The sequence below is a fragment of the Jaculus jaculus genome, chromosome 15, assembly GCF_020740685.1.
Source record: "Jaculus jaculus isolate mJacJac1 chromosome 15, mJacJac1.mat.Y.cur, whole genome shotgun sequence".
NCBI lineage: Eukaryota > Metazoa > Chordata > Mammalia > Rodentia > Dipodidae > Jaculus > Jaculus jaculus.
In genome coordinates, this window is record NC_059116.1 from 62,662,885 (window position 1) to 62,689,119 (window position 26,235).

Genomic DNA, 26,235 nt, shown 5'->3' on the forward strand with positions numbered 1-26,235 from the left:
TAAAAGTAAGTGTATTCTTTGATATTGCACGCATACTGTATGTTTTACTCATTGTTGATTTTGACTAATAATTTTGTTCTACTGATTTCCATTTTGATTTTACAACATGAGTATTGATTTTAATGGGAATGATATTTCTTAATTTTAGCCACTTAAATGGTTGTCAAATTGTTTCTAAGTAGAAATCAGTCCTGCTGATGGATATTTCCTGTCCCACAATTAGATAAGAAAGCACCTAGCCTTAGGGTTTTCTCACAGTGTTGCAGGGCAGGAGAAGGCATTCATCTGAGTCCTTGGTTCACCTGCTGTCCATCAGTGTTCCCATCTGATTTACCCCTGTGAAGTTGTTTCAGTCTCCATGAACAATCCAGTAGCTATTCAGATTTTCCTCCACTTGAGCACTTTATCTGGCAGCTTTATTTACTTGTAAGAGATAATTATCTCCATCTCTTAATTGACATGTGATTTCTCAAACTCTGGATTTAGTAATGACTTAAGATCATTGTCTCTAATCAGCTGGAGTGCAGTTAGTCTTTACTTAGTGAAGTTTCATGTAGACTACATTATATATGAACCCCATTTCCAGGTTAAGACTCTCTCTTCCCTTTTCTTTTCAGAAGCCTGCTGATGCAAACAATGGAAACCTGTGGTTTTCAGTACCAAGAATTTCTCCTATCTCCAACCTCTGTAGGTCTCACAGTTATAAATGTTATATAAATGATAACTTAAAGGCTTTCCCACCATGTGATTTTGATTCAATAAACAAAATATCTATTTTTAATAATATTTTACAAAAATCTCCAAATTGGTTTAGATGTGGATCTTACTTTCCTATAAGTGGTCCTATAGTTACAGCCCATGCATGTTGGTTTGTTTATACATAAAATATGCAGGCTAAAACTCATCAAATATGTTTTTCTTTTGAATAATAAAGGATAACATGTTTTGAAAATATGAAAACTTGGGCATTTCTGAACTAGGTTTTTTGTGCTTAGTGATACTACAAAGCAATACAAAATTGAAAGCAAAAAGAACATATCATAATGAGTAATTGCTTTTTTGTGACAACATTAAATTGTAAACATCACCTTCATTACATAGATAATAAATCAAAGTAATTGATTTATCATAAGTTATTTGAAAGATTTTTATTTTGTAAATGTTGCTGTGTTTCTTATTGTTCTTTTACATTTCTTATCATCATTAGTCATGTGTGGTTTTCCCTAAGAAATGAAACAATTTTTTAAAAAATATTTTATATGCTTATTTGAGAAAGAGAGAAAGACAGAGAGAATGGGTGCACTGGAGCCTCCAGCTACTGCAAATGAACTCTAGATGCATGCACCTCTATGTACATCTGGCTTACATGGGTCCTAGGGAATCAAACTTGGGTCTTCTGGCTTTGCAGGCAAGCACCTTGTCTGCTAAGCCATCTCTTCAGCCCACATTTTTTAGAAAAATACCAAAATGAATCCAAATCTCTGTATGCCAATTAAAAAATGTACATATATGTAAATTATAAGAATTTGTAATATAGCTTATCTGTTTAAATTAAATCCATACTTATCATCTCTTCTAAAATACAGTGAGTTCTCCTGTTTTAGTAAAATAAAATACCAATAGCCAAGAATAACTCTGTTTGAATTTCATTTTTATGATTAGTATATTAGCAATAAAAAATATAAAATTATATTTCTTCTTATCTTGTAATATGAAATGAAAATGACTGATTGACATATTTTCATCAGGCCTAATGACTGTTTATTTGTTCAATAAAGATGTACAACAGAATTTAACGGGTCAGAACTTACTGCAAAGTTTTCCCAAAGCCAGCAGCAACATTTGCTCTGATGGAAGCTAGATGTGTGTCAATTTGAGTTTTCATGCTCAGTGTTCAAGTTCGCACAAACCATTTCAATTGTAACTAATTTCCTTGTGTTGCCTTTCAGCTTGGCATTCCAAATTCAAGGCTGCGGTATTTCCTGATGGCAAAGCTTCAATCAGAGCCATTGCCTTTTCAAGCCCCTGGTCAGGTATTGTTTTCATTGTCATTCTGCTGTGCTTATTATGAGTGTGTTCTAGCCTCCTGGCTTATTTTCAATACCATGGCTGATAGGACAGAGCCTATCCTCTAGGCCGACTCCTTTCCTGGTGCCATTTTTTACACTGGCAAAAACTAAATAAAGCCAAAACTCACAATTTTTTTCCCTTGGGGAAAAAAGTTTAACAACTTTCTCATTAGTGCTTTTATCCTATTTCTTCCATTTCCTGTGCCCAACCACTGACTTTACATATGTATCATTTTCTCTTCCTGATTGAAGCCACTTGTTATTTTCTTTTTAATTTACATGTGTGTGAGTATAAAAACATGCCAGGCTCTCTTGTTTCTGTAAGTGGACAATGATTAACTTTTTGTAGTGGCTACAGTATTGAACCACTGAGCCATCTCCTCAGCCCTGCCCAGCCCACTAGTTACTTTTGATTAGCCATTTTTAAATTTTTTTAATTTTTTTATTTTTGTTTTCTCAGAGGTAAGTTCTCACTCTAGCTCAGGCTGACCTGGAATTCACTGTGTAGTCTCAGGGTAGCCTCAAATTCACAGCAGTCCTCTTACCTCTGCCTCCCAAGTGCTGGGATTAAAGGCATGTGCCACCATGCCCGGCTTGATTAGTCATTTTTAAGACAGTAGTTATATTTTGAGTATTTTAACACATTTGTTTGATTTTCTTTTCTTTTTTAAATTTTTTTATTTGACAGCATCTATACTTACAGACAATAAACCATAATAATTCCCTCCACTCCCCCACTCTCCATCTTACCCCCTCTCTCTCTCTGTTAGTCTCTCCCTTTATGTTGATATCATCTTCTTTTTCTTCTATTATGAGGTCTTGTGAAGGTATTGCTAGGCACTGCAAAGTCATGGGTATGAAGGCCAATTTCTGTCTCAACAGTTGCATTGTAAGGAGTCCTACCCTTCCTTTGGCTCTTATATCCTTTACACTACTTGTTCCTCCTGAGCCTAGAAGGGTGTGATAGAGATGTTTCAGTGTTAGACATTCCTCCGTCCCTTCTTCTCAGCAATATGTTGACTTTGGGTCATCCCAGTGGTCACCACCATCTGAAAAGAGAAGCTTCTGGAAACAAAAGTGAGAGTAGCATAAATATATAACTATGAACATTAAGTGTAGTGCTTTCAGAGCAGTTTGGTGAGAATAATATATACATTTATCCAGATGAGAGTAGGCTTTTTACCCCTAAGTTTCATGACCTCACCTGCCATAGGCTTTTGATTGGGTTTTCAGTACCAGGCATGTATTTCCTCCCGTAGAATGGGCCTCCAGTCCTATTTAAGAGCAGTTGGTTTCCCCCAGAGCAGACATGTCACTATTGTACCTGTTTGGTCATTTGGCCTGTCTGTCCAAACTTGAGGCTTCCAGTGTCCACTGTTTTCACCACTGATGACTTCTGTCTCCCACAGGGCTGCATGCAGTGCAGCTTTTTCTAGCACTCAGTTGGCTGGTCTACAGGGGCAAGGTTTTCTGCTCAGCACCAGATTGATTTTTTAGTAAACTTGCTGCCCACACATGTGAAGTCTTCAGCAATAGGGTCTTACCATCTGTTACTCATGGGAAACCAAGGGCCTTGGCAATAGCCTATAATGTTTGGGAGGCAACAGGGATCTCCTTGGCCAACAACTCTCTGGAAATTATCCCATCCCTGGCACTGAAAATTTTCTAGTTGCAATCTATGGCTTCTGGATGTGCCATTATTTAAAGAAGTAGGCTTTCATATGTCTTATTCAGAATACCTTGAATTTTGATTGACCCTCCCTCCACACTTCTCTTAATTGCTTCCCCTGGCCTCACTTAGGCCATTCCACTCCCTGTAATCTGTTCTTCTACTTACATACATTCAATTCCATCCCCTAAAGTCCTTCTCTCTCCTCCCCTTATAAACTTGTTCTAGCTTACTGGCCTCTGCTACCTATTTTTGGTTACAACTCAGACAAGTCTAAACTTTTGTAGCTAGGATCCACATATGAGAGAGGATATGTGATGTTTGGCTTTCTGGGCCTGGGTTACCTCACTTAGTATAATTCTTTCCAGATCCACCCATTTTCCTACAAATTTTGGAATTTCATTTTTCTTTACTGCTGAATAGAACTCCCATTGTGTAGATGTACCACATCTTTATTATTCATTCTTCTGTGGATGTACATCTAGGCTGGTTCCATTTCCTAGCTATTGTGAATAGAGCAGCAATAAACATGATTTTTCAAGTATCTGTAAGGTAGTGAGAAGAGTCACTAGGATATATGCCAAGGAGTGCTATAGCTGGGTCATATAGTAAATCTGTTTTTAGCTGTCTCAAAAACCTCCACACTGATTTCCACAATGGCTGTACTAGACTACATTCCCACCAACAGTGCAGAAGGGCTCCCCTTTTTCTGCATACACACCAACATTTATTGTCATTGTTTTCTTGATGGTAGCCATTCTGATAGGAATAAAATGGAATCTCAAAGTAGTTTTAATTTGCATTTCCCTGATGGCTAAATTTGTAGAACACTTTTTAAGATATTTATATGCCATCTGTATTTCTTCTTTTGAGAATGCTCTATTTAGTTCCATAGCCCACTTGTTAATTAGGTTGTTTGATTTCTTATGGTTTAATTTTTTTAATTATTTGTATATTCTAGATATTAATCCTCTGTCAGCTGTATAGCTGGCAAAGATTTTTCTCCCATTCAGTAGGTTGTCTCTTTGCTGTATTCACAGTGCCCTTTGCTGTACAAAAGCCTTGTCATTCCATGAGATCCCAGTGGTTGATTAGTGGTTTTATTTCCTAAGCAACTGGGGTTATATTCAGAAAGTCTTTGCCTATGCCAATATGTTGAAGGGTTTCCTCTATGTTTTCCTCTAGCAGTTTCAGAGTTTCAAGTCTGATATTAAGTTCCCTGATCCACTTGGACTTGATTCTTGTGCATGGAGAAAGACAAGGATCTGTTTTCATTCTTCTGCATATAGATATCCCAGCACCACTTGTTGAAGAGGCTGTCATTTCTCCAATGAATATTTTTGGCATTTTTGTCAACAATCAGATGGCTGTACCTGACAGGATTAACATCTGGTTCCTCTATTTCATTTCCTTGATCTGTGTGTCTGTCTTTTTGCCTATAACCATGTTGTTTTTGTTACTATGACTTTGTAATACAGCTTAAAATTAGGTGTGGTGATACCACCAGCCTTATTTTTATTGCTCAAAATTGTTTTGGCTATTTGATGGTTTTTTTTTTTTTGTGCCTCCAAATAAATTTTCAGATTGTTTTTTCTATTTCTGTGAAGAATGCCATTGGAATTTTAATGGGGATTGCATTAAATGTGTAGATTGCTTTTGGGAAGATTGACATTTTCACAGTATTGATTCTTCCAATCCAAGAACATGAGATGTCTTTCCATTTCCTAGTGTCTTCTGCAATTTCTCACTTGAATGTTTTAAAGTTCTCATTGTAGAGCTCCTTCATGTCTCCAGTTAGGTTTACTCCAAGGTACTTTATTTATTTATTTATTTTTGAGGCAATTGTGAGTGGAGAGATTTCCTGATTTCATCCTCTGCATGTTTGTTGTTAGTATGTAGGAAAGCTACTTATTTCTTATCCTGCTATGTTGCTAAAAGTGGTTATCAGCTCTACCAGTTTGAGTTTGCTGGTAGAGTCTTTAGGGTCCTTTATATATAGAAACATATCTTCTGCAAGTAATGATAATTTGATCTTCTCCTTTCCAATTTGTTTCTATTTTATCAGTGTCTCTTGCCTTATTGCTATAGCTAGGACTTTCAGTACTATATTAAATAAAAGTGGGGACAGTGGACACCCTTGTCTTGTTCCTAATTTTAGTGGAAAGCTTCACGTTTTCCCCCATTTAGTATTATGTTGGCTGTAGATTTGTCATAAATAGCCTTTATTACATTGAGATGTGTTCCTTCTATTCCCAGTTTCTGTAGGACTTGTACCATGAAGGGATGTTGGGTCTTGTTGAATTCCTTTTCTGCATCTATTGAGATGATCATGTGTTTTTTGTCCTTCAGTCCATTTATGGAATGTATTACGTTTATTGATTTACTTATGTTGAACCATCCCTGCATCTCTGAGATAAAGCTTGCTTGGTTGGAGTGAATAATCTTTCTGATATATTCTTGTATTCTTTTTGATAATATTTTGTTCAGAAGTTTTGCATGAGGGAGATTGCTCTGTAGTTTCTTTTTTTGTTCTGTCTTTTTCTGGTTTTGGTATCAGGGTGATGCTGGCTTCATAGAAAAAGTTTGGTAGAATTCCTTCCTTTTCTACTTTATGGAAAAGCTTGAGGAACAGTAGTGTTATTTCTTTTGTGAAAGTCTGTAAAAATTCACCAGTGAGTCTATCTGGGCCCGGACTCTTTTTTAGTTGGGAAATATTTGCAACAGCTTGGTCTCTGTAGTTGTTATAGGCCTATCTAAATGGTTTGTCTCATCTTGATTTAATTTTGGTAGGCCATATGAGTCAAGAAAATCTTCCATTTCTTTCAGATTTTCCATCTTAGAGGTGTATATATATTTAAAGTATGTCCTTATGTTTTTATGAATTTCCTTGATGTCTTATAATGGTGCCTTTTTCATCTGTAATCTTGTTAATTTTTGTCTCTTCTCTTTCTTCTGGTCAGATGTGTTAACAGTTTATCTATCTTGTTTATCCTTTCAAAGAACCAACTGTTTGTTTCACTGGATTCTTTGGATTTTTTTTTTTGTTTCAAATTCATTAATTTCTGCCCTAATCTTTATTATTTCTTCCTGTCTACTGATTTTTGGTTTGCTTTGTTCTTCTTTTTCCAAGGCCTTAAGGTGAAACAATAAATTTCTAAATATCAGCACTTAAAGCTATAAATTTCCCTCTTAGGACTGCCTTCATTGTGTCCCAAAGGTTTGGGTATGTTGTATTGTCATCATCATTTGATTCTATGAATTTATTGATTTCCTTTTAGGTTTCTTCAATGACTCATTCATCATTCAATAGTGTACTATTTAGTCTCCATGAATTTCTGTATGCTCTGTAGTTTTTCTTGTTGCTGATTTGTAGTTTAATCCCATTGTGGTAAAATAGAATACAAGGGATTATTTCAGTTTTCCTGTATTTGTTAAGATTTGCTTTGTGTCCTAATATATGGTCTATTTTGGAGAATGTTCCATGTGCTGCTGAGAAAAATCCATATTCTGCAGCATTTGAATGGAATGTTCTTTAGATATCCGTTAGCCTCATTTGTTCCATGCATCATTTAATTCAGATGTCTCTCTGTTTATTTTTTGCTGGGATGACCTGTCAATTGATGAGAGTGGTGTATTGAAGGCACCCACTACAATTGTGTTTTGTGTTATCTGTGACCTTAATTCTAAATATGTTTGTTTAATGAAATTGGGAGACCCCATGTCCTTATTTCACCTTCAATTTGGATACATAGCTTTGCAGGATAAAGTAATCATGGTTGACAGTTATTATCTTTCAGAACTTGGAATACATCATTCCAAGCCTTTCTGGCTTTTAAAGTTTGGGTTGAGTAATCTGCTTTGTTCCTGATTGGCTTGCTTTTATAGGTGACTTGCTTTTTCTCTCTAACTGCTTTCAATACATTTTCTTTGGTTTGCGTGTTTAGTAGTTTAATTATAACATGGAAAGGAGATGGTCTTTCCAGGTTTTATCTGTTTGGTGTTCTAAAAGCTTCTTGTATCTGCACTGGCATTTTTTCTCCCAGTTTAGGGGAAATTTTCTTCTATGATTTTGTTGAAATGCCTACTAATCCTCTAGATTGAAATTCTTCTCCTTCTACTATACCTTGAATGCTTATGTTTAATCTTTTCATTGTGTCCTGAATATCTTGAAATTCCCACTCCTGTCTTCCTATTAGTGTGTCTTTCTCTTTGTTGGACTGTATTAGTGTTACACCTGGTTTTCTAGTTTAGATATTGAGTCTCTCCTTCATCCATTCTACTGGTGAGACTTTCTACAGAGTTTTTTATTTGACTAACTGTGTTTTTCAGTGCTAGAATTTCTGCCTAGTTTTTCATCAGCATTTCATTATTTCCTTACTCAAGTCTTGTAGTGAACTTATTTTGTTAAGGTTGTTTCCTGTGTTCTTTTGGAATTCCTTCAAGAGTTTGTTTTCTTCTTTAATTCCTTGGTTTTCTTCTTTTATTTTCTTTGTTTCTTTAAGTATAGATCAAATCATTTTTTTTGAAATCTTTGTCAAGCATTTCATCTAAAACAGTCTCATTGGGGGTCATTTCTGATGGATTTATAATTTTTGGTGGGATTGTATTATCTTGATTCTTTGTGTTTCTTGTATTATTATGTTGTAATTTTTGCATCCTGAGTTGATTTGATGCTTGGGTTCTCTACTTATCTGTGGTACTTTTAGAACTGGAAATCCAACTTTTTAAAAAATTTTTAAAATTTATTTTTATTTACTTATTTGAGAGCAACAGACAGAGAAAAAGAGGCAGATAGATATATAGAGAGAGAATGGGCACGCCAGGGCCTTCAGCCACTGCAAACGAACCCCAGACATGTGCGCCCTCTTGTGCATCTGGCTAATGTGGGTTCCTCGAACTGGGGTCCTTAGGCTTTACAGACAAGCACTTAACCACTAAGCCATCTCTCCAGCCCTGGAAATCCAACTTTATGTACCTTCAGAGTAGGAGTTTTAGTTGCCAAGTGTAGTTCTTCTATTTCAATACAACCATAGAAGTAATCCTAGGTGTTGAGTTTGCCTGCTATTCAAGTATCCTAGTGGGCTGGGTTGAGCAATTTACTGGCAAATTCTAAAATTCAGTTGGTGAGCCATGTACACAGTCAATAAGAAGCTGCACAGAGAATGCAAGTGTGAGGATCAAAACAAACAGATAACCTTATAAAGCCCAAATCCCTGTGTGTTGCTCTACACCCTTAATCCTGTCATCTGGGAGGTTGGTTGAGATTTCTGTTCTGAAATGGGTTCCAGGTCAGCCTTTGTCCCCAATAATGACAGAAGAAAAAGACAAAGGCCCTGTGAATCTGAAAGCATCAAAGGCAACAATAGTCAATCCTCAAATACAGTTTCATTGAGAATGGTAAAGCCAACCAAGAATATGTAATCAAAACCTGCCCTGACATGGAAAGAGAGGTGAGCACTTCCATTGCAGGCCTATGAACCTGATTTTTTGTCAGTCAGCTTCATTACCTTTTGGGATGGCTTCAGATCTCACCAATTCTGATTGCCCACCTTGATCCCTCCATTTTATATTCTGAATCTGGTGTTCTGATCAGCTGTGTGAATGCCCTGCCACCAGGAGCTGAATGTGTTCTCTGGGAGTTGTGGTGCTATAAGTTGGGGGGTGGGAGAGTGCTGGAAGCATAGAGTTGTCGTGGGACTGCTCAGCTGGTCCCATCTTTGTCCCCTTCTGCAGCTCCTCTGCTGTCTCCCACTCAGGTTTCTTGACTTTGTATGGAGGCTGATGAGGTTAGAAAATCCCCTTGTTTGGACTCTGATCCTGCAGCTGGGTGAAAGGTTGGCAAGTGGGCCCACGCTGATCAGGTCAGGGTCTGGGTCTGCAAGCAGCTTGGTGGGATTCTGGATGATTTCCTTCTTTCTGATAATCTTAGTCTCCCTTGCTTCTCCATTGTGGCCAATAAAAACCTATGTATCTTCACTTTTCAGATGGACAGTGTATTTTGCTGTGCTTTTGCTCAAATCCCTCCGTAGGCTGGATTTGTATGACTCCTATGCAGCCATCTTACCAGGAAGTCTTTTGTTTTATTTTCTTTAAAACCAATATTAGTTAGCATAATTCATTAAAATATATCAGTATTTAGTGCAAGTTAGGATACAGTACTCAGTTGTTCATTAAGGACTCTGGGCAGTTTAATATTCACTGGTATAAAATGGAAGTAAACAACAATGTGTTTCTCAAGGAGGCTCTGTATAACCGTCATGAGGAACTGCAAAAGCCAGTACTACTTACAGGGAATAGTTATGTCATTTGAATCCCATGCAATATAGTAGTAACTCATATACTTTCCTTTCCATTGTGGATAACCAAAAGAAATATTCTGGCTGGAGAGATTGCTTAGTGGTTAAGGCATTTACTTGTAAAGCCCAAGGACCCATGGTCAACTCTCTAGGCCCCAGGTACAGCACACACAAGGTGAAGCAAGCACTCAAGGTCGCACCTGCACACAAGGTGGCGCACATGTCTGGAGTTCAACTACAGTGACTGAGGCGCTGGTGCTCCAACTCACATTCTCTCTCTTGCTCTTGCTCTTTCTCTCTTGCATTAAAAAAGGCCAGTCTGTTAGGCTTGCCTCAAAAAAAAAAAAGAGAAATATTCAGAATATTTTAACAGAGACCTAATCATTAAAAATTCCTATGGCAGTTTTTATTTGGTAAATTACAATTTTGTACAAGATTCTGAGTTTTGTGTATCTTTTCAACTTTTTTTTCTACATGTGATACAGTATTTGTGTTCAATATGTGCCATATGGTTTTATGAGATGTGTCTGTTGGTAAAAATAGAAGCCAGTAGTTTTGTGAAATAAGTCCTCTGCAACCTAATGACAGTATGACTGCCTGTTTAATAACTTTCAATAACACACAAATATGAGTAACTATATTTCTGTCTTTAATGATAACTATTTAAAGCTAACACCATCTCTGCAGGTTTATTAGGCATTATTCATTTGCCTTTTCGTCTCAATAAAACTTTTGATAATTTTTGTTTCTTTTTATTTAATGCCAGGTCCTGATGGAGTTTCCTAAAATCGAATCTGATAATCCACAAAAGTATGCAACAGATGCAGAAAATAAAATGAAAGTAAAGAAAACTAAACCAAATACTTGCCTGGATAACAACACACAGTGTTCTGAAAAAGACACCATTCTTTTTAAGCTTGAAACTGCAGAAGAAATTGACAGAAAAAACCAACAGAACAGTGATCTTTCTGTGCAAATGCTGAAAGATTTTCTTGAAGATGATATTGACATGAGTCAGTACTTTTTGCCACCAAAGTCACTGCTGCGATATGCTCTATTACTAGACATTGTGCATCCCACTTGCAGGAGGTCCACATGCTTTACCAAAGGGTAGGTTTTAAAGAGACTCCATTCATGTATCAATAAAGAATGACCAGGTTTTTATAGCTAGTACTCCTAGTGCTTCTGAACACAAGGAGTGCTTTGTAAAATCTTTCTGCTAGAGTAATTTTTTTTCCCTCCTAATTGCCTACTTCGTGCTCCAGTAGAACACAAGTGAAAATTCCTTCTGGCAGAACATTATGTGCAGCACCCACAAAATTGTTCAGAAAAGACAAGGCCATTTGTTTTGTGACCTTCACATGAGCTTAAGTACTCAGTGGTGTAAACTGGTTTCTGTAACTTGTGTTTTGTTAATTTTTAGCACCTTTCTTTTCATGACACACAAATTAAGCCTCAGTTTTATGTCTGTTCTCATGATGAGTCTACAAGAAATTAAATTTTCATCTCAAGAAATAAAATTGAATCATCTGGATATAATTTGAAACTTAATACTTGTTTTTTTTTAATAAATAATATATATTTTTTCTGTTTGAACACACAAACGATACTAAGATTATACGACCCCTGCACCTGTCTCTTGGCCCTCTAGTGTCTCTTACAGATATGCAGTCCATGATGTCAGTGGGTTTCCAGAGGTATTATTACTGTGAGTACTTAAATGTCTTTATTTTCATGGCATAAGTACATCATAAGTTGTTTCACTGTTGAAGAACATTTAGTGGTTCCCTTGGGTTATTTATTGATTTACTACATTTTTGTCATCTTTAAAAATTTAGAACAAAGAGAAAAATTAGTCTTTTGCATAACAGTTTTGTTTTATTATCTCTGTTTTGTGAATGCTCCCAGCCTCATTTGATAAGTACTTGTATGTTTAGACAACTCAGGCTTTCTTTTTTTGCCACCTGTTCTTGATACGAGATAGAAAAGATTTATTGCTTTATGTTACCTTATAGACTCATTCACCTATTGTTTGTTACCAAGTCCAACAGGTTCTGTTTAGGACTCATCATAAAACAAGACATAAATTTTGTAATAAAAATTAACCTTGACATTCTTTTATAATTATAAAGATGATATAGAAGTCTTACAGTAGAAGTGTTTTCTACTATAGATAATACACATATGTATAATACTCACAAAAATTTTCAAAAAAGTACTTTCCCTTGTGTGACTTTTTCTAAGTTATATTTATATTGTCCTTATTGTGAATAAAACAGTGCTCATATGATGAAAATCCAGCCTGGCAATGACATTAGAGAAATATAGTAGTATATACCTTCATTTCTAAAGTATTTTAGGTTTTTATACAATTTTGACAAGATGGTCTAATTCTTACTTGAAAATAATAGTAAAAGTATACAAGAGCTAAAAGAGAGGTAGACCCAGGTTCTGGGTTTCTATGGGATTACAGAGTCGGCTTTTTGGATATTGAGCAGAAATGACAACTCTGACATTGTAACAGAATTACATAAGTCTGTTTTCACCCACTTGTTTAATGTGGCAGAATCACCAACAAGCATTCCCTTTGAATGTCAGGTGTATACATGGTAGTGATAAGGATTACAGACATGATAATGCAAAACATGGTGACCATGCTGGAGAGATGGCCTAGCTATTAAGGCACTTGCCTGCTAAGCCAAAGGACATAGGTTCCATTCCCCAAGTCCCACGAAAGCAAAATGTACAAGGTGGTACATGCATCTGGAGTTAGTTTGCAGTGACTAGAGGCCCTGGCATGCCTATTATCTCCTCCTGCCTCTAGTCTTAAATAAATAAATAAAAATAAAATATATATTTTTTAAAAAAACATGGTAACAGTACATCATATGATAGTGTTGTACAACTCAACTGCCACATTTAGTTTCTGAGAAGTTTAAACAGAATTGTCTTTTGCCTAATAATGTTTAAATTACAAAGCATGTTTATGTGTTTCCATTCAAGATATTTCAGAAAGAATTTAAGTATATGTCAGTCAAGAACTACTAAATTGCCAAAAAATATTTTAAACATGAAACATTAAGAAATACATTAAGCACTACATTATCTTCTTAATAATTTTTCAGTTACGGAAGCTACATAGAAGGGACAGGCTCCGTGTTACAGACTGCAGGAGATGTGCAGGTACCATGTATTTTTAAATAAAAATATTTAAACTTTTCAATAATGTTACATTTAATATTAAATTTGAGAATATTAAAGTAGTATCAATGGGAGTGAGTACTTTTTCAGTTAGTCTGTACCTTTTTTTTTTTTTAACAGATCGAGAGTATCTACAAATCTCTTCCCAATTTGCCACAAGAAGAACAGCTAGCAAAGTTGTCACTGCTTAAACTACGATATTTTACTCCTAAAGAAATAGCAAACCTCCAGGGATTCCCTGCAGAATTTGGTAGGTGGGATCCATGGAGCTCTCTGCTGTGAGTTATCAAAATTCAGAATTCCATTAGAAGCTATTGGCAGTTCATAGTTGCTGAGGGAGGAGGACTCATGTTCTTTAGTGGTCTAGCCACTGCTAAACTCCCCTTACTTCAGTAAATAATGCCCCTGCATGGTTGTGCAAAGAACTCTAATTAAACTCACTGGGTCTCTCTCACACAAAGACATAAAAGTAGGAAGGGGACTGGTTGGGAAAAAGAAAGGGTGTAGCATAAGTGGGATGGAGATAAGAAAGGGTAATGGGGGTGATTATGATTAAATTATGTACATGTAAGAAGTTGTCCAAAATAGAGGGAGTGGAAAAAGAAATTGTCAAAATAAAATAAAATTTAAAATATTAAACAAATTTCATTTGGGCCTCATATGTATCTTCTGTGAAGAAACTCATGCCAGGACAGGTAGTCTTAAGAGTCCTTCTTCCTTTCTGGTAGTTCTTTGTGGACCCTATTCCTGTCCTCTTTTCCTCACCTCATGCTGCAGTCCATTCCCATCTGATCCAGTTTTTCTAAGTCCTCTGGTAGGGTCATCTTGTACAGGCAGAGAGGCACATTGTCAATTCCTTGCAATGCCCTCATATGGTTGCTAATTGTGGTAGTTTGAATTGATGGCCCTCAATACATATTCAATGTTTTATCAGTTTGTAGTTTGTATCTGCAGCCACCTGACTGGAGGGGGTGTCACTGGGCGGATCTTAAGGTGTAGTGGTGGGTTTGAGATTTCAATCTAAAGATACACAAAGTGTGCTGAGCAGGAGTTCCTGAAGTGTGCTGTTCTGTGTGGCTTTTGGCTTTTAGTCTTGTGCTTATCTCTCTCTGCTTGGACCTGTGAAAGCAGGCCAGCTTTTTTTTTTTTTAATTTAATTTATTAGTTTTCATTTCCGTGAATACAGGCAGTTTGGTACCATTATTTAGGCTCATCTGTGATCTACCCCCTCCCATTAGACCCTCCTTGTTGATGAAAATGGGTCGTGCATTGTGGAGATAGCCCCCAGTTATTAGTATGATAAATGTCTCTGCAAATCATGACCCAACATGTAACTCTGACATTCTTTCCGCCCCCTCTTCCGCAAGATTTCCCTGAGCCATGTTGGGTTCATTTTTGGTCTGCTTCAGTGCTGAGGTGTTGGGGACCTCTGAGGCTTTGGCTCTCTGATTTGGTAGGAGTTGATTTTTCTCTGCGTTGGTCTCCTTCCCCTTTGTGCTGGTATCCAGTTCACAGGAAAACATCACCCTTGCTTATTTCACCAGTTGTCCTTAGTTTCAGTTGGGCCCCTTTTGAGGTATGTTGAGGCATCTCTCTTCTTAGGATCTGCATCTATCTGGAAAAGAGAAGCAGATTCTCCAACGGAGAGTAAGTTAGCACCCGGAAAATTGAGATAACACTTACTTTTTTGATAGACAGTTTGATAGGTGTAGGCCCTCTTATACCCCGTGATTGATGGTAGCTTGATATTGTAGAGTGGGCTTGTGTTTGGGTATGGTTCTGACTTGTTTCCCAGCTCCAGCTAAGGGTCTAGTACCACTGAGTGGATCAGTTAGCCAAATCAAGAGCAATTGATTCCTCACCATGGCTGTGTACCACTATTGCATTTGTGTGGGTATCACATCCGGTTATTTGTTGCTAATTAGGTTAAACAATGTGTTGCTTGGACAGATCTTGGTCATTTCCCCCAGTCGCCTATGTAGCGCCTTCTGGCACTAGACACGCTGACTGTCTGGGGACTGACTCTCTCCTGGCTTCCAGCCATGTCATTCCATTTTACGCGTCAGCTGTGTATGGAGTCTTCAGCAATAGGGTCTTATCACTGGCCTTTGGTGGGTCATCAAGTACTCTGACAGAAGTCTGTCATTGTTTTGGGAAACCTTGTAGGTTTCTCTGATCAAAAGCTCATTGTGGATGGTAGGCCCAAGCTGGAAGTGGGGGTTACAGGTCAGTGTCACTAAGAAATTGAGGAAAAAGATAACTAATATACAAGAGTTAGAGAGGAGAGAGATAGAGGGGAGAGGGGGAGAGGGAGGGAGGGAAGATGTAGGAGATTTAGGTCAGTCTTGATCCTACCCTCTCCAGTGTCTTGTGGTTCAGGTGTTTCCTGTAAGGGTCTAGTGAAGGTTCAGCCATTTGGTCTGTCTTTTAGGAAGTAGAATTTTATGGTACCATTGCCGTTTGGGTCCAGATTACTGTTTTCCACTCTTTGATTCCCTCCCCGCCCTCCCATCCATCTTATTGTCTAGTCTATGAGGTGCTTGCTGGGTATGTAAGGCATCTTGGGCAGATTCAGTTTAGGTGTGGCAGATGAGTGAGACTATGTGTCGATTTTTTTTCTGTGATTGGGTAAGTTCACTGAGAATGATCTGTTCCAGGTTCAACCATTTTTCCTCAAATTTCTTTATGTCGTTTTTTCTTACTGCTGTATAGAATTCCATTGTGTAGATATACCACATCTTTGTTATCCATTCTTCTAATGATGGACATCTGGGTTGATTCCAGCTTTTAGCTATTACGAATTGAGCTGCTACAAACATGGTTGAGCAAATCTCTCTGGCTTTTGGTTTGAAGGTTTTAGGGTACATGCCCAGTAATGGTATAACTGGGTCTGTTGGTATTTCTATAGTCAGCTTTTTCAGAAGTCTCCATATTGATTTCCAAAGTGGTTGTACCATCCTGCATTCCCACCAACAGCGAATGAGTGTCCCTGCTTCTCCACATCCTCGCTAGCATTTATTTTCATTTGACCTTTTGATGTTGGCCATCCTTATTGGGGTAAGGTGGAATCTCATAGTTGTTTTAATTTGCATTTCTCTGATGATTAGGGATGATGAACATTTTCTTAGGTGTGTGTTTGCCATTTGTATTTCTTCCTCTGTGAATTGCCTGTTTAACTCTGTGCCCCATTTTGTGAGTGGGGTATTTGTCTTCTTATTGTTTAGACTTTTGAGTTCTTTGTAAATTCTAGAGATAAGGCCTCTATCAGTTGGATAACCTACAAATATTTTCTCCCATTCTGTGGGTATTCTATTGGCTTTGCTTATTATATGCTTGTCTGTAAAGAAACTCTTCAGCTTCATATGATCCCAATGATTGAGTGACTGTTTAAGAACTTGAGCCACTGGGGTTTTATTCAGGAAGTCTTTTTCCATTCCTATATCATGGAAGGTACTTCCTAAATTTTCTTCCAGTAGTTTTCGAGTTTCTGGTCTTATGTTGAGGTCTTTGATCCATTTGGATTTGAGTGTTGTGCATGGTGAAATGTGTGGATCAAGTTTTAGTTTCCTGCATGTGGTTATCCAGTTTGTCCAGCACCATTTGTTGAAGATGCTATCTTTTTTCCAGTCTATATTGTTTGGGCCTTTGTCGAATATCAAGTAGCTATAGTTGCTTGGCCCAAAATCCGGGTCCTCAAGACTATTCCATTGGTCTATACTCCTGTTTTTATGCCAGTACCATGCTGTTTTTATTACTATGGCTTTGTAGTATAACTTTATATCAGGTATGGTGATGCCACCAGAGGTATTTCTTTTGCTGAGGATATGTTTGGATATGCGAGGCCTTCTGCCTTTCCATATGAAATTTGAGATCATTTTTTCTATGTCTGTGAAGAACACTGTAGGGATTTTAATTGGAATTGCGTTAAATCTATATATTGCCTTTGGTAAGATTGTCATCTTCACAATGTTAATTCTGCCTATTCAGGAGCATGGGAGGTCTTTCCATCGTTTCAAGTCCTCCTCAATTTCTTTTTTGAGAGTTTTTATATTTTCGTTGTATAGATCTTTTACTTCCTTGGTTAACGTTATGCAGGCCAGCTTTTTCTGCCATTATGGAACTTCCCTTGGATCTGTAAGCTTCAATAAATCCCTTTTTCCATAACTGTGCCTGATCTATTAGTTCATCTCAGCCAACCTGAAGTTGTCTATTACATTAATAGAGCCCTTTTCCTACTCATTTTTATGCTGTCAGAGGTCTGATCCTGGTCACCCCATATTAGGTCTTGTGGGGATAACTTTTTCCTCTATTCTTATTAACTTTTTCTTCTTGCATTGGTGATGAACCTAGGGCCTCAAGTATACTACACTGAGCTACATTCCCAGCCCTTCTCTTTTTTTCATTTTGAGATAGGGTCTCTCTAGGTTGTCCATGCTGACCGTGAACCCTCTCTCAAGGCATGTCATGAACACATGCACATCTTGTCTTAGCCTCCCCAGTAGCTGGGGTTATAGGTTGCACCCACCATGGCTGGCTGGACTTGACTGTCTTTTTCAAATGTAGGAGTTAAAATGCAGTTTAGTTAAGAATTAGGGACAGGGAAGGGGTTGATTTTTTATAGATTTTTTTTTTCCTCTTGCGAAAAGGTACGTTCTTATCAGTTAGAGGCCTCTGTTCTTCCCTGTAAGAGTTCCATAAGTAGAGGGGGAAAATGTTTAAAAAGGTCTCCAAAAGAAAGATAGGGGGGGTCCAAGGGCACAGAAGCCAGAACTTACCTAGGATTAGAGGATCTCCAACAGGACAGCTCAGGAGCAAAAGTAAAGATAGGGAGGAAGACAAAGTCCTAACTCTATAGCTGCCCAGGAAGTCCAGAAGTACAAAACTAATAAAAAAAAAAAAAAGTTACCTATTAACTTAAACACAAGGTTTTCTAAGACTTCAATATCTATGTAAGGTACCCACAGATCCACATACACATAATTTTTACAAATTTGTTTATAACTTTTCTTCCCTTCTAACTAATCTCAATGCTATAAAACATCATCCTTATGATGGTTTAAAGCTTATTTGGTAGTTTATGCCTATAATTTTAGAACCCAGAAGGTTGAAATTGGAGAATCCCTATCCTGTGAGTTCCAGGCCAGCCCGGGCCAGAGTAAGACTCTGCCTCAAAACAATTGATCATTTGTAGGTACATATGTACCTCTTTTTATTTTGTAGTTTTTGAGCTAACTAAATTTTTGAAATTTATAATGTGGTTGCTTATGGTACTGTCTTTACAGTCTTTAGAATATCTACTTTAGAATAATCAGCTGAGATGAGAACATTCTCATAATTGCTATTATTCTAATGCATTTTAGGCCTGATGAAGCAACTTTTCCTTCTGCTCCTTATGACCATATAAAATTTTACTATTCTTAGTGCTCTATTTTTTTAATCTTGTCTAATCATCTTCTGCTTTACTTGTTATGCCAAAGTGTTCTGAATGTGAATAAAAGTCACAAGGAAAAATAAATTTGTGGAAGCAGAATATGAATACGAGACAGATGCAGAATGTATAAAAACTTACAAGTTAACAATAAAAAGGAAAATATCCAACTTATGAATGTACAAATAACTTTAATATACATCTCTCTAAAAAAGATAGACAGGGACTGAAGAGATGGCTTAGTAGTTAAGGTGCTTGCTTACAAAGCCAAAGGACTCAGGTTCGATTTCCCAGGACCCATGTAAGCCAGATGCTCAAGTACATGCATCTGGAGTTTGTTTGTAGTGGCTGAAGGCCCTACTATGCCCATTCTCTCTTTATATCTGTTTCTAACCCCCCCCCTCTTAAATAAGATTTTTAAAAGACAGATGGCACAGAGCATATGAAAAAAATGTCCAGCATCATCAGCTATTAGAGAAATGTAAATCAAGCCACAATGAAACACACCTTCCTAACTACTAAAATGATTTTAACAAACCACTATAGAACTTAGTACTCTTGTAAACTGCTTGTGGGGTTGTAAAATGTAGTGGTTGCTTTGAAAACAGTATTAATCTTCACACACAGTAAACAGAGATAATTGTATCACTCAGCAATTTAATTCTTTTTTATGTGTCCAAGAGAATGGGCAGAGAGGACGGAAAAGATGGCATCAACACATGACGTATCCCTAGAAAGTATGATCTTAATAAAAAAAAAATTTAAAGAAGGAAACACTTTATTCTCTGCAAAAGAAAAGAAACTGAAAAAATGTACACCCACATAAAAACATATGCACGAATGTTCACAACAGGCAGAAGCAGCCACAAACTAAAATATGTATTCGTGAATGAGTAGATAATTCAAATATCGTCTTTTTGTTAAAAATAGAATAATATCTGTCCAATGTTCAGAAGTGGGTACTGTAATATCCTACAATGTGAAGCAAACTTAAACAGTGTGCTGCTGAAAAAGAGCCAAGCATAAAAGATAACATTACATAGGTCCATTTATATGAAATGTTTACAATAACCAAATCCATAGTTGCAAAAAGTGATTCAGGAGCAAGGATGGGAAATAGGTAAGGACTGTTCATGGATACTAGAATTTTTTGAAGTAATTAAATTGTTCTAGAATTAATGAAGACATTTGAACAATTGTCTATTCTAAATACTACTGAAGTATAGACTTTTAATGGTTGAAATTTAGGAATCAAGGGTGAATAAAAGTTGAAATATATTTGAATCATAACTCCATAAAACTGTTGTTAAATAAAAGAAATAACTGAAATAAGTTGGAGCCATCACTTTTTGTAAAGTTGATTAACACATGGATTTCTGTGAGTTCTGTGGATACACATACACATATGATTCTACCTAATATAATAATGATGATATCTAATTATCTAGGCAATGTAATGTAATGCTATATAATAATTTGGGTTCCAAATTTTTATTTACTAGTAAAACTTAATGGAAACAATAGCAATTTATAGTTCTTTGTCTCTTAGTAATGAGTATATATTCTGAGAAATGTGGCCTCATGTAGTTTGATACCCATGTGAACAAAATAGAGTGTACTTACACAAAATATATCACAGTGTCACTAGGTGATAGAGTGGGATAAGCACTCCATCATCCACAAAGTCCTTCATTGACTGAATAATTATTAAGCAGTCCATAACTGCATTTATGAAATGACCATTGTGTCCTAACTAAAGGGTGCCTATACCTTGAGAGATTATAATTATAAGTGATCACCTTATAAATGATTTCCTCTCTTTTCTAGGATTTCCAGAGAAGATAACTGTGAAGCAGCGCTATCGTCTACTTGGAAATAGTCTCAATGTGCATGTAGTAGCTAAACTAATCAAAATTCTATGTGAATAATTTTGAAATATCTGTGCAGTATGTTACAGTGTTTTATCATTTCCATGTAGAAATTCTATTTTTAAACTAATTTAGATAAATTAAATTAAATCATTCTTTGGATAATTTGGTACTTATCATGAACACATGTCAAATTGTTTTCTAAAATTTATTTTGCTCCACTTTATAAACTGCAAATTACTTGTTTGCTTTATGGAAATATATTTTTGTGAAGCATTTAAATATGTATTTAACATACTTTTTATAATATATGGTATAGACAAATTTAAGTATGTGAATTTTTATATATACATGAATATTTTATAACGTATAACAGGTATAATATAATGATCCTTTGTATGTTGAAAATATTAAGTTTTTATTTATTTATTAGAACGAGAGAAAGAGATGGGTATGCCAGGGCCTCTAGTCACTACAAATGAACTCCAGACAAATGAGCCAACATGTGCATCTGGCTTACATGGGTCCTGAGCAATAGAACCTTAGGCTGTACAGGCAGGCACCTTAACAGGCAAGGCCCTTAACCCCTAAATTATCTCTCCAGCCCTGCATGTTATTTTTAAAAGGTTTTCTTTGAATCTTACTATTTTTTTTTGTTAATTACATTTAATTCTGACCTGATTCTAATTCTAGCCTATGTAATATTTTACATAATTGCAATCTTTCTTAGACAGGTAAATATACCTTAAGCCAAATTTCATCATTCAACTTAAATAATAACCTAAATATATTAGAAAAAATATTCCTAAATTCTTATATATCTTTATCAAAAGAACTCAGGAAATGTAGGATGCATTATCTAATTATCTTTAATCTTAATCTGAAGGACAAAACTCATTGTCCCATCTTCACTGGTGCATACTTCCTTTAGTTTGCTATTATCAGAGGGTTTTGTTTTTCTTATTTCCTTTTTTGCCATCTCAGTTTTAGGATTAATTTTGTCATTTCCTTATAAGAATATAAGGTGACATTTAGATTTGGGGGGTAAAACTGGCCTATGATGCAGGATTTTGGGGTTTAGTAGGTATCCCTTAAGTTTATGAGCCCCAATTTTGAGTCCTGTGCTTTTTTTATTTTTTTATTTTTATTTTTTCAAGGTGAGGTGTCACTCTAGTCCAGGCTGACCTGGAATTCACTATGTAGTCTCAGAGTGGCCTTGAATTCATGGCGATCCTCCTACCTCTGCCTCCCTAGTGCTGGGATTAAAGGAATGAGCCACCACTCCCGGCCCCTGTCCTGTTTTTAACAGAGAATTGATTAAAATGGACTTAAGAAGTATAAATTATGAATTAATAAGTTTATTTAGGGAGGAATCACAAATTGCGGGATTTATTTAAGGGAAGTTGGGATTTAGGAAGAAGGCCTAAACAGAGTTATGAGCATGTGGAAGGTAAGAGAAGCTCATTCATGTGGAAGGCACAGCACAGTCTATGAGTCTTCTTAGAGAAATGGAGGTCTTTAGGGACAGAGGCTGGAGCAAAGCCAAAAGCATGTGGGAGATAAGACCTATGTAGAGAGATTTAGAAGAATCATGTATGGAAGGCACAGCATCCATTTTGACCTTCCCCATGGAAGAAAGTTAGGAGTGTTGGGCAGTGAGAAATGTGTTTTAAAGAAAATTATGCCCATGGTCACACTGAGTTTAGAGAAATCACAGTTATTGGGTCCAGAGTTGGAGAAAGTATGCATATGGTAGATCTAGAGTATAAAGGAAATACACATGTGATAGATTCACTGACCAGAGGAAAATCATACATGTAATTAAAGTGAGAAGTTATTCCAGAGTATAAAGCAGAAGCAAGCAGAAAAACTACCCAGACCCAGAAGCAGTATTCTGCTGCCACCCCTCCCCAGTGGGCTGGGTGAGAGGGGAAGCTACTCACAAGATATGCAAGTGGAGATTGCAGAGATCACAGAGCAGAGCAAGGGATACAGAAAGAGCAAAGGAAGGCTGAGAACAGCCTTTAAAGTCCACTGAAAATGTATTCTTCCATCAGTGTCAGGTATGTAAAGGCGAAGACCTATTGGTTTGTAGGTTCAAAGAGGGGCCAGGATCCAGGGCCAGCCCACTTGGGTTGTCCTAGACTGTGAGTCGCAAGGGGCCACTGTCGCTGTTGTAGATGAGTCTCAGTCAGACATGAATTCCATCCACGCCAGGGTGGGGTAGATGTGGCTGTCTGGGCCTCTTATCCTAACTGACACTGCCTCAAAGAAGCTAGCTTTCTCCGATTTCTCTTTCACTATGATCCTACTTTATATATTATTAATCCCTCTTCCTGGTTTTGTTTGTGGTGATATGTACCCTGAATTAGCTTTTCTTTTTTTTTTTTTTTTCTGTCTCCTTGTCAGAAACTCTCAGGAAGTAGGGTTTATGATCAGCCTAAGTACTTTAAGTCCATTTTTGGATTTCAATAATATAGCAAGTGGTAATGAGAAATGAAAAGAAACAAGATCTCAAAATTTCTAATATATATGTGTGTGTGTGTGTGTGTGTGTGTGTATACACACATATATATATGTGACGTGTGTTTGTGTGTGTGTGTGTGTGTGTACACACATATATATGTGACGTGTGTTTGTGTGTGTGTATACACACTTATATGTACATGACGTGTGTTTGTGTGTGTGTGTGTGTCTACACACATATATATGTGTGATGTGTGTTTTTGTGTGTGTGTGTGTCCTAGAATGGCCTAAACTCCCTGTGTATTTCAGGCTAACTTAAAACTCGCAATCTTCCTGCCTTTGCCTCTTGAGTGCTGGGACTACAAGTATGTATTCCATATCTGTCTGTATATTTTTATCATTCCTATGTAGAGAAATTAGCACCTTCTGACTTAGTAGTGTAATAAAAAATAATAAAGCTGCTATGGAAAATAGTATATAAGTTCCAAAAGAACACTAGACAAAGTTACCAAATAACCCAACACTTCTAAGTAGACATGTGCAGAGAATTGAAAGCAGGACTTGAACAGATAAATGTACACCAGTATTCATCACAGCTCAAAGGTTGAAGTACCCAAAATATTGATGCCATCAGCAGATAAACAGATAAACAACATGCACTGCCAACATTCAGTGGACCAGGAGTCAGCATTCAACAGGAGTGAATCTGTGAAACTTGCCAGATCCTGGTGGAGCCTCCAGGCATTATGCTAAGTGAAATAATCCAGTTACAGTAGGACAAATACTCCATAATTCCACTTATATGAGACAACAGGAAGGGTCAAGCATTTTCCAGGGGTTGGGAGAGAGAGAATAGGACATTCAATTAGTTGGGACAGGGTTTCTGTTGGAAGTGATGGGAGAGTTCTGGAGGTGGATGGTGGTGGGTGATGGTTGCACAACCATGCAACTGTACCAAATGCCACTGAATGCACCCTTAAAAATAGTTGAAATGACCAACTTTTCATCATGTATATTTTGCTGAAATTTAAAGTACCACCATTTCAGAACTCATAGGTAAGAGTGTGGGTATTGAAAAGCTATAACCCAACACATATGTTTTAGCAGTCACCATCTGCATCTCATAAATATACTTAAAGGTAAACCTGGTTACAAGTCTCATAGGCTTTACTGAAAACCTGAAATCATTTCTGCACACTTTTATGCAGACTCTTTTCACTGATGAAAGGTTCTTTATCTATAAAACAGTTTATAGTTTAATTATACTATGATATAATTATGTTGTAACGATAGTGTCCTATGTCTCATTGAGCAATATAGCAAATAAATACTGAGTTGCAGTGCATCACATTTGAAAGGCCTAGGAGGACATTTGCTTATAAAACTAAACAAGGGTTTATGAAAATTTTAAGTTATTTAAGGATGTATGTGCAAGAAGGTGGTTTATTTGTGCATCTACCAGTCTATGCATAATTGACTGGAAAATGTTTCATTGAATAGGACATGCTACAGTTAATAACCTGCATAAAACTTGCACTGGAGATTCTTATATATGTGCTAATACATTTGTTTAACGTCTTGGAAAATAAAGCCTCACCATTTTAAACCTGTGTAATAAAATCTCTGCCTTTCCTAGCAGTAAATAGATTTTTTATTCTTTCTTGTACACCACCTATAATCTTTTAAAGAATGTGTTATTAATTCTGAGGTAATTTATTACCTTACCTCATAATTTTAGCATGCTTTTAAAAACTCAATAAAAACAAACTAATACAAACAAGATGATTTGTGTTGGAAAGTAGTATGGAAGATGAGATGATGCGTAGTCATCGCTGAGTTGAGAGCCTCAATTTCTTTAGTAGCAAGCAGGAAAGCCAGATGACAGAAGGGAAGGAATAAGTCCCCTTGCCCTTCTGCAAAGGACTCTTCTAGCTATTTAATCAGAACAGCACAGTGAGCTGTGCTTTGCAAGGTGAGAAAACATCCCCCACTGCCATCTTCCTTCAATCATGACAGCTTTTTACTGAAGCAAAACTATGGTTAAAATTATAAATGATTAAGGGCTAGTCAGCACTGTGAAATACTGAGATAGACCTTTGCTTGAAATGATCCAACTTCTTTTCTGAGTTTTTTTTTTTTTTTAACAGATTATATTCATATCCCCTCTCCCATGTTCCTATTTTCCTGGGGCCCTCTTTAGTGGAGTTCTGGGATTCACTGCGGGACCAAAAGTCCTAATACGATACCTTGCCTCAAGCTATTCCCCAAACACCCAGTGGCTTTTAACAACCTTTCTGTCTGCTCCTTATTCCACAATGTTCCCTGAGCCATGGCAAGTCTGTTGGCAGTCTGATTTAGTGTTGAGTTCTCTGTAGCTTCTGGATATCTGCTTTGACAGGTATTGCTTGATCACCATGACTTCCACCATCACCCTCAAGCTGGTTTGTCAGGTTAGCAGTAAGGTCAGTGTTCATGGCACTACTTCCACTGCAAGTTCTCCTGGGCTCTGACACATGTGGAAGAGATGGCAAGTCTCATGGTGAGCAGTTGGCCATCTTGTCTTATCAGTGGATCTCAATTCTTCTCTGTTTTCTTTACCATCTGTAAAACAAAGCAGATTGTGCAACTAAGCATGAGAGCTGGTTGGGTTAAAGGGGGTGTGCAAAGTTATTTGAGATTTTTGATGTGCAAGCCCACTCTTCTCCAGAGAGCAGAGAGGACATCTCTTTGAAGTCTGAGTTTCCTGACTATGGGAATCTGACTTGGTGTCCAGTGCCAGATATGAGGTTGCTCCCACTGGGCAGGCCTAGTGTTCAATCAGAGAACAGTTGGTCACCCTCAGGGGCTGTGCCACTATCGCACAAGTGCGTGCTTCTTTTCTGGCTGGTTGATTTCACAGTCTGCAGGGTCCCCTGCTTATTCATGCTGCTGGTGTCTGTTTTCTTCCAGCAGCTCCCATAAGGCTCTCATGATGAAGGCTAGGTAGGAGGGAGTCCAGATTGCCTTTAGGTTTCAGCATGGTGTTCTGATGTCCTGTGGTCGTAGCCTGTGGTGTCTTCAGCAATAGGGTCTTGCCTTTTAGCTCTGGCAGGTAATCAAGTGTTTTGGCAATGGCTTACTTTTTAAAGACAAGAATTCATTCATTTGTTTGAGAAGCTTCTCAGTTGCCCAACTGGCTCCCTTCCTGCTAGGCAATGATGTGTGGTGTTGGGGTGAGTGCATGGGTAAAGGGTCAGAT

At 37.2% G+C, this 26,235-nt stretch overlaps 1 protein-coding gene across 2 annotated transcripts in view; it reads left to right on the forward strand.

The window, feature by feature from the left end:
• Window positions 1–21,044, forward strand: part of Trdmt1 (tRNA aspartic acid methyltransferase 1) — a 57,362-nt gene extending 36,318 nt beyond the window's left edge. For both annotated transcript variants that reach the window (XM_004662354.2, XM_045135325.1), the window contains 6 exons: window positions 618–687; window positions 1,950–2,033; window positions 10,801–11,144; window positions 13,160–13,217; window positions 13,356–13,485; window positions 20,491–21,044. In XM_004662354.2, coding sequence (XP_004662411.1) covers window positions 618–687; window positions 1,950–2,033; window positions 10,801–11,144; window positions 13,160–13,217; window positions 13,356–13,485; window positions 20,491–20,591 — 787 coding nt within the window. In that variant the 3' untranslated portion in view covers window positions 20,592–21,044. The remainder of the gene's footprint in view (window positions 1–617; window positions 688–1,949; window positions 2,034–10,800; window positions 11,145–13,159; window positions 13,218–13,355; window positions 13,486–20,490) is intronic.
• Window positions 21,045–26,235: the final 5,191 nt, after the last annotated feature.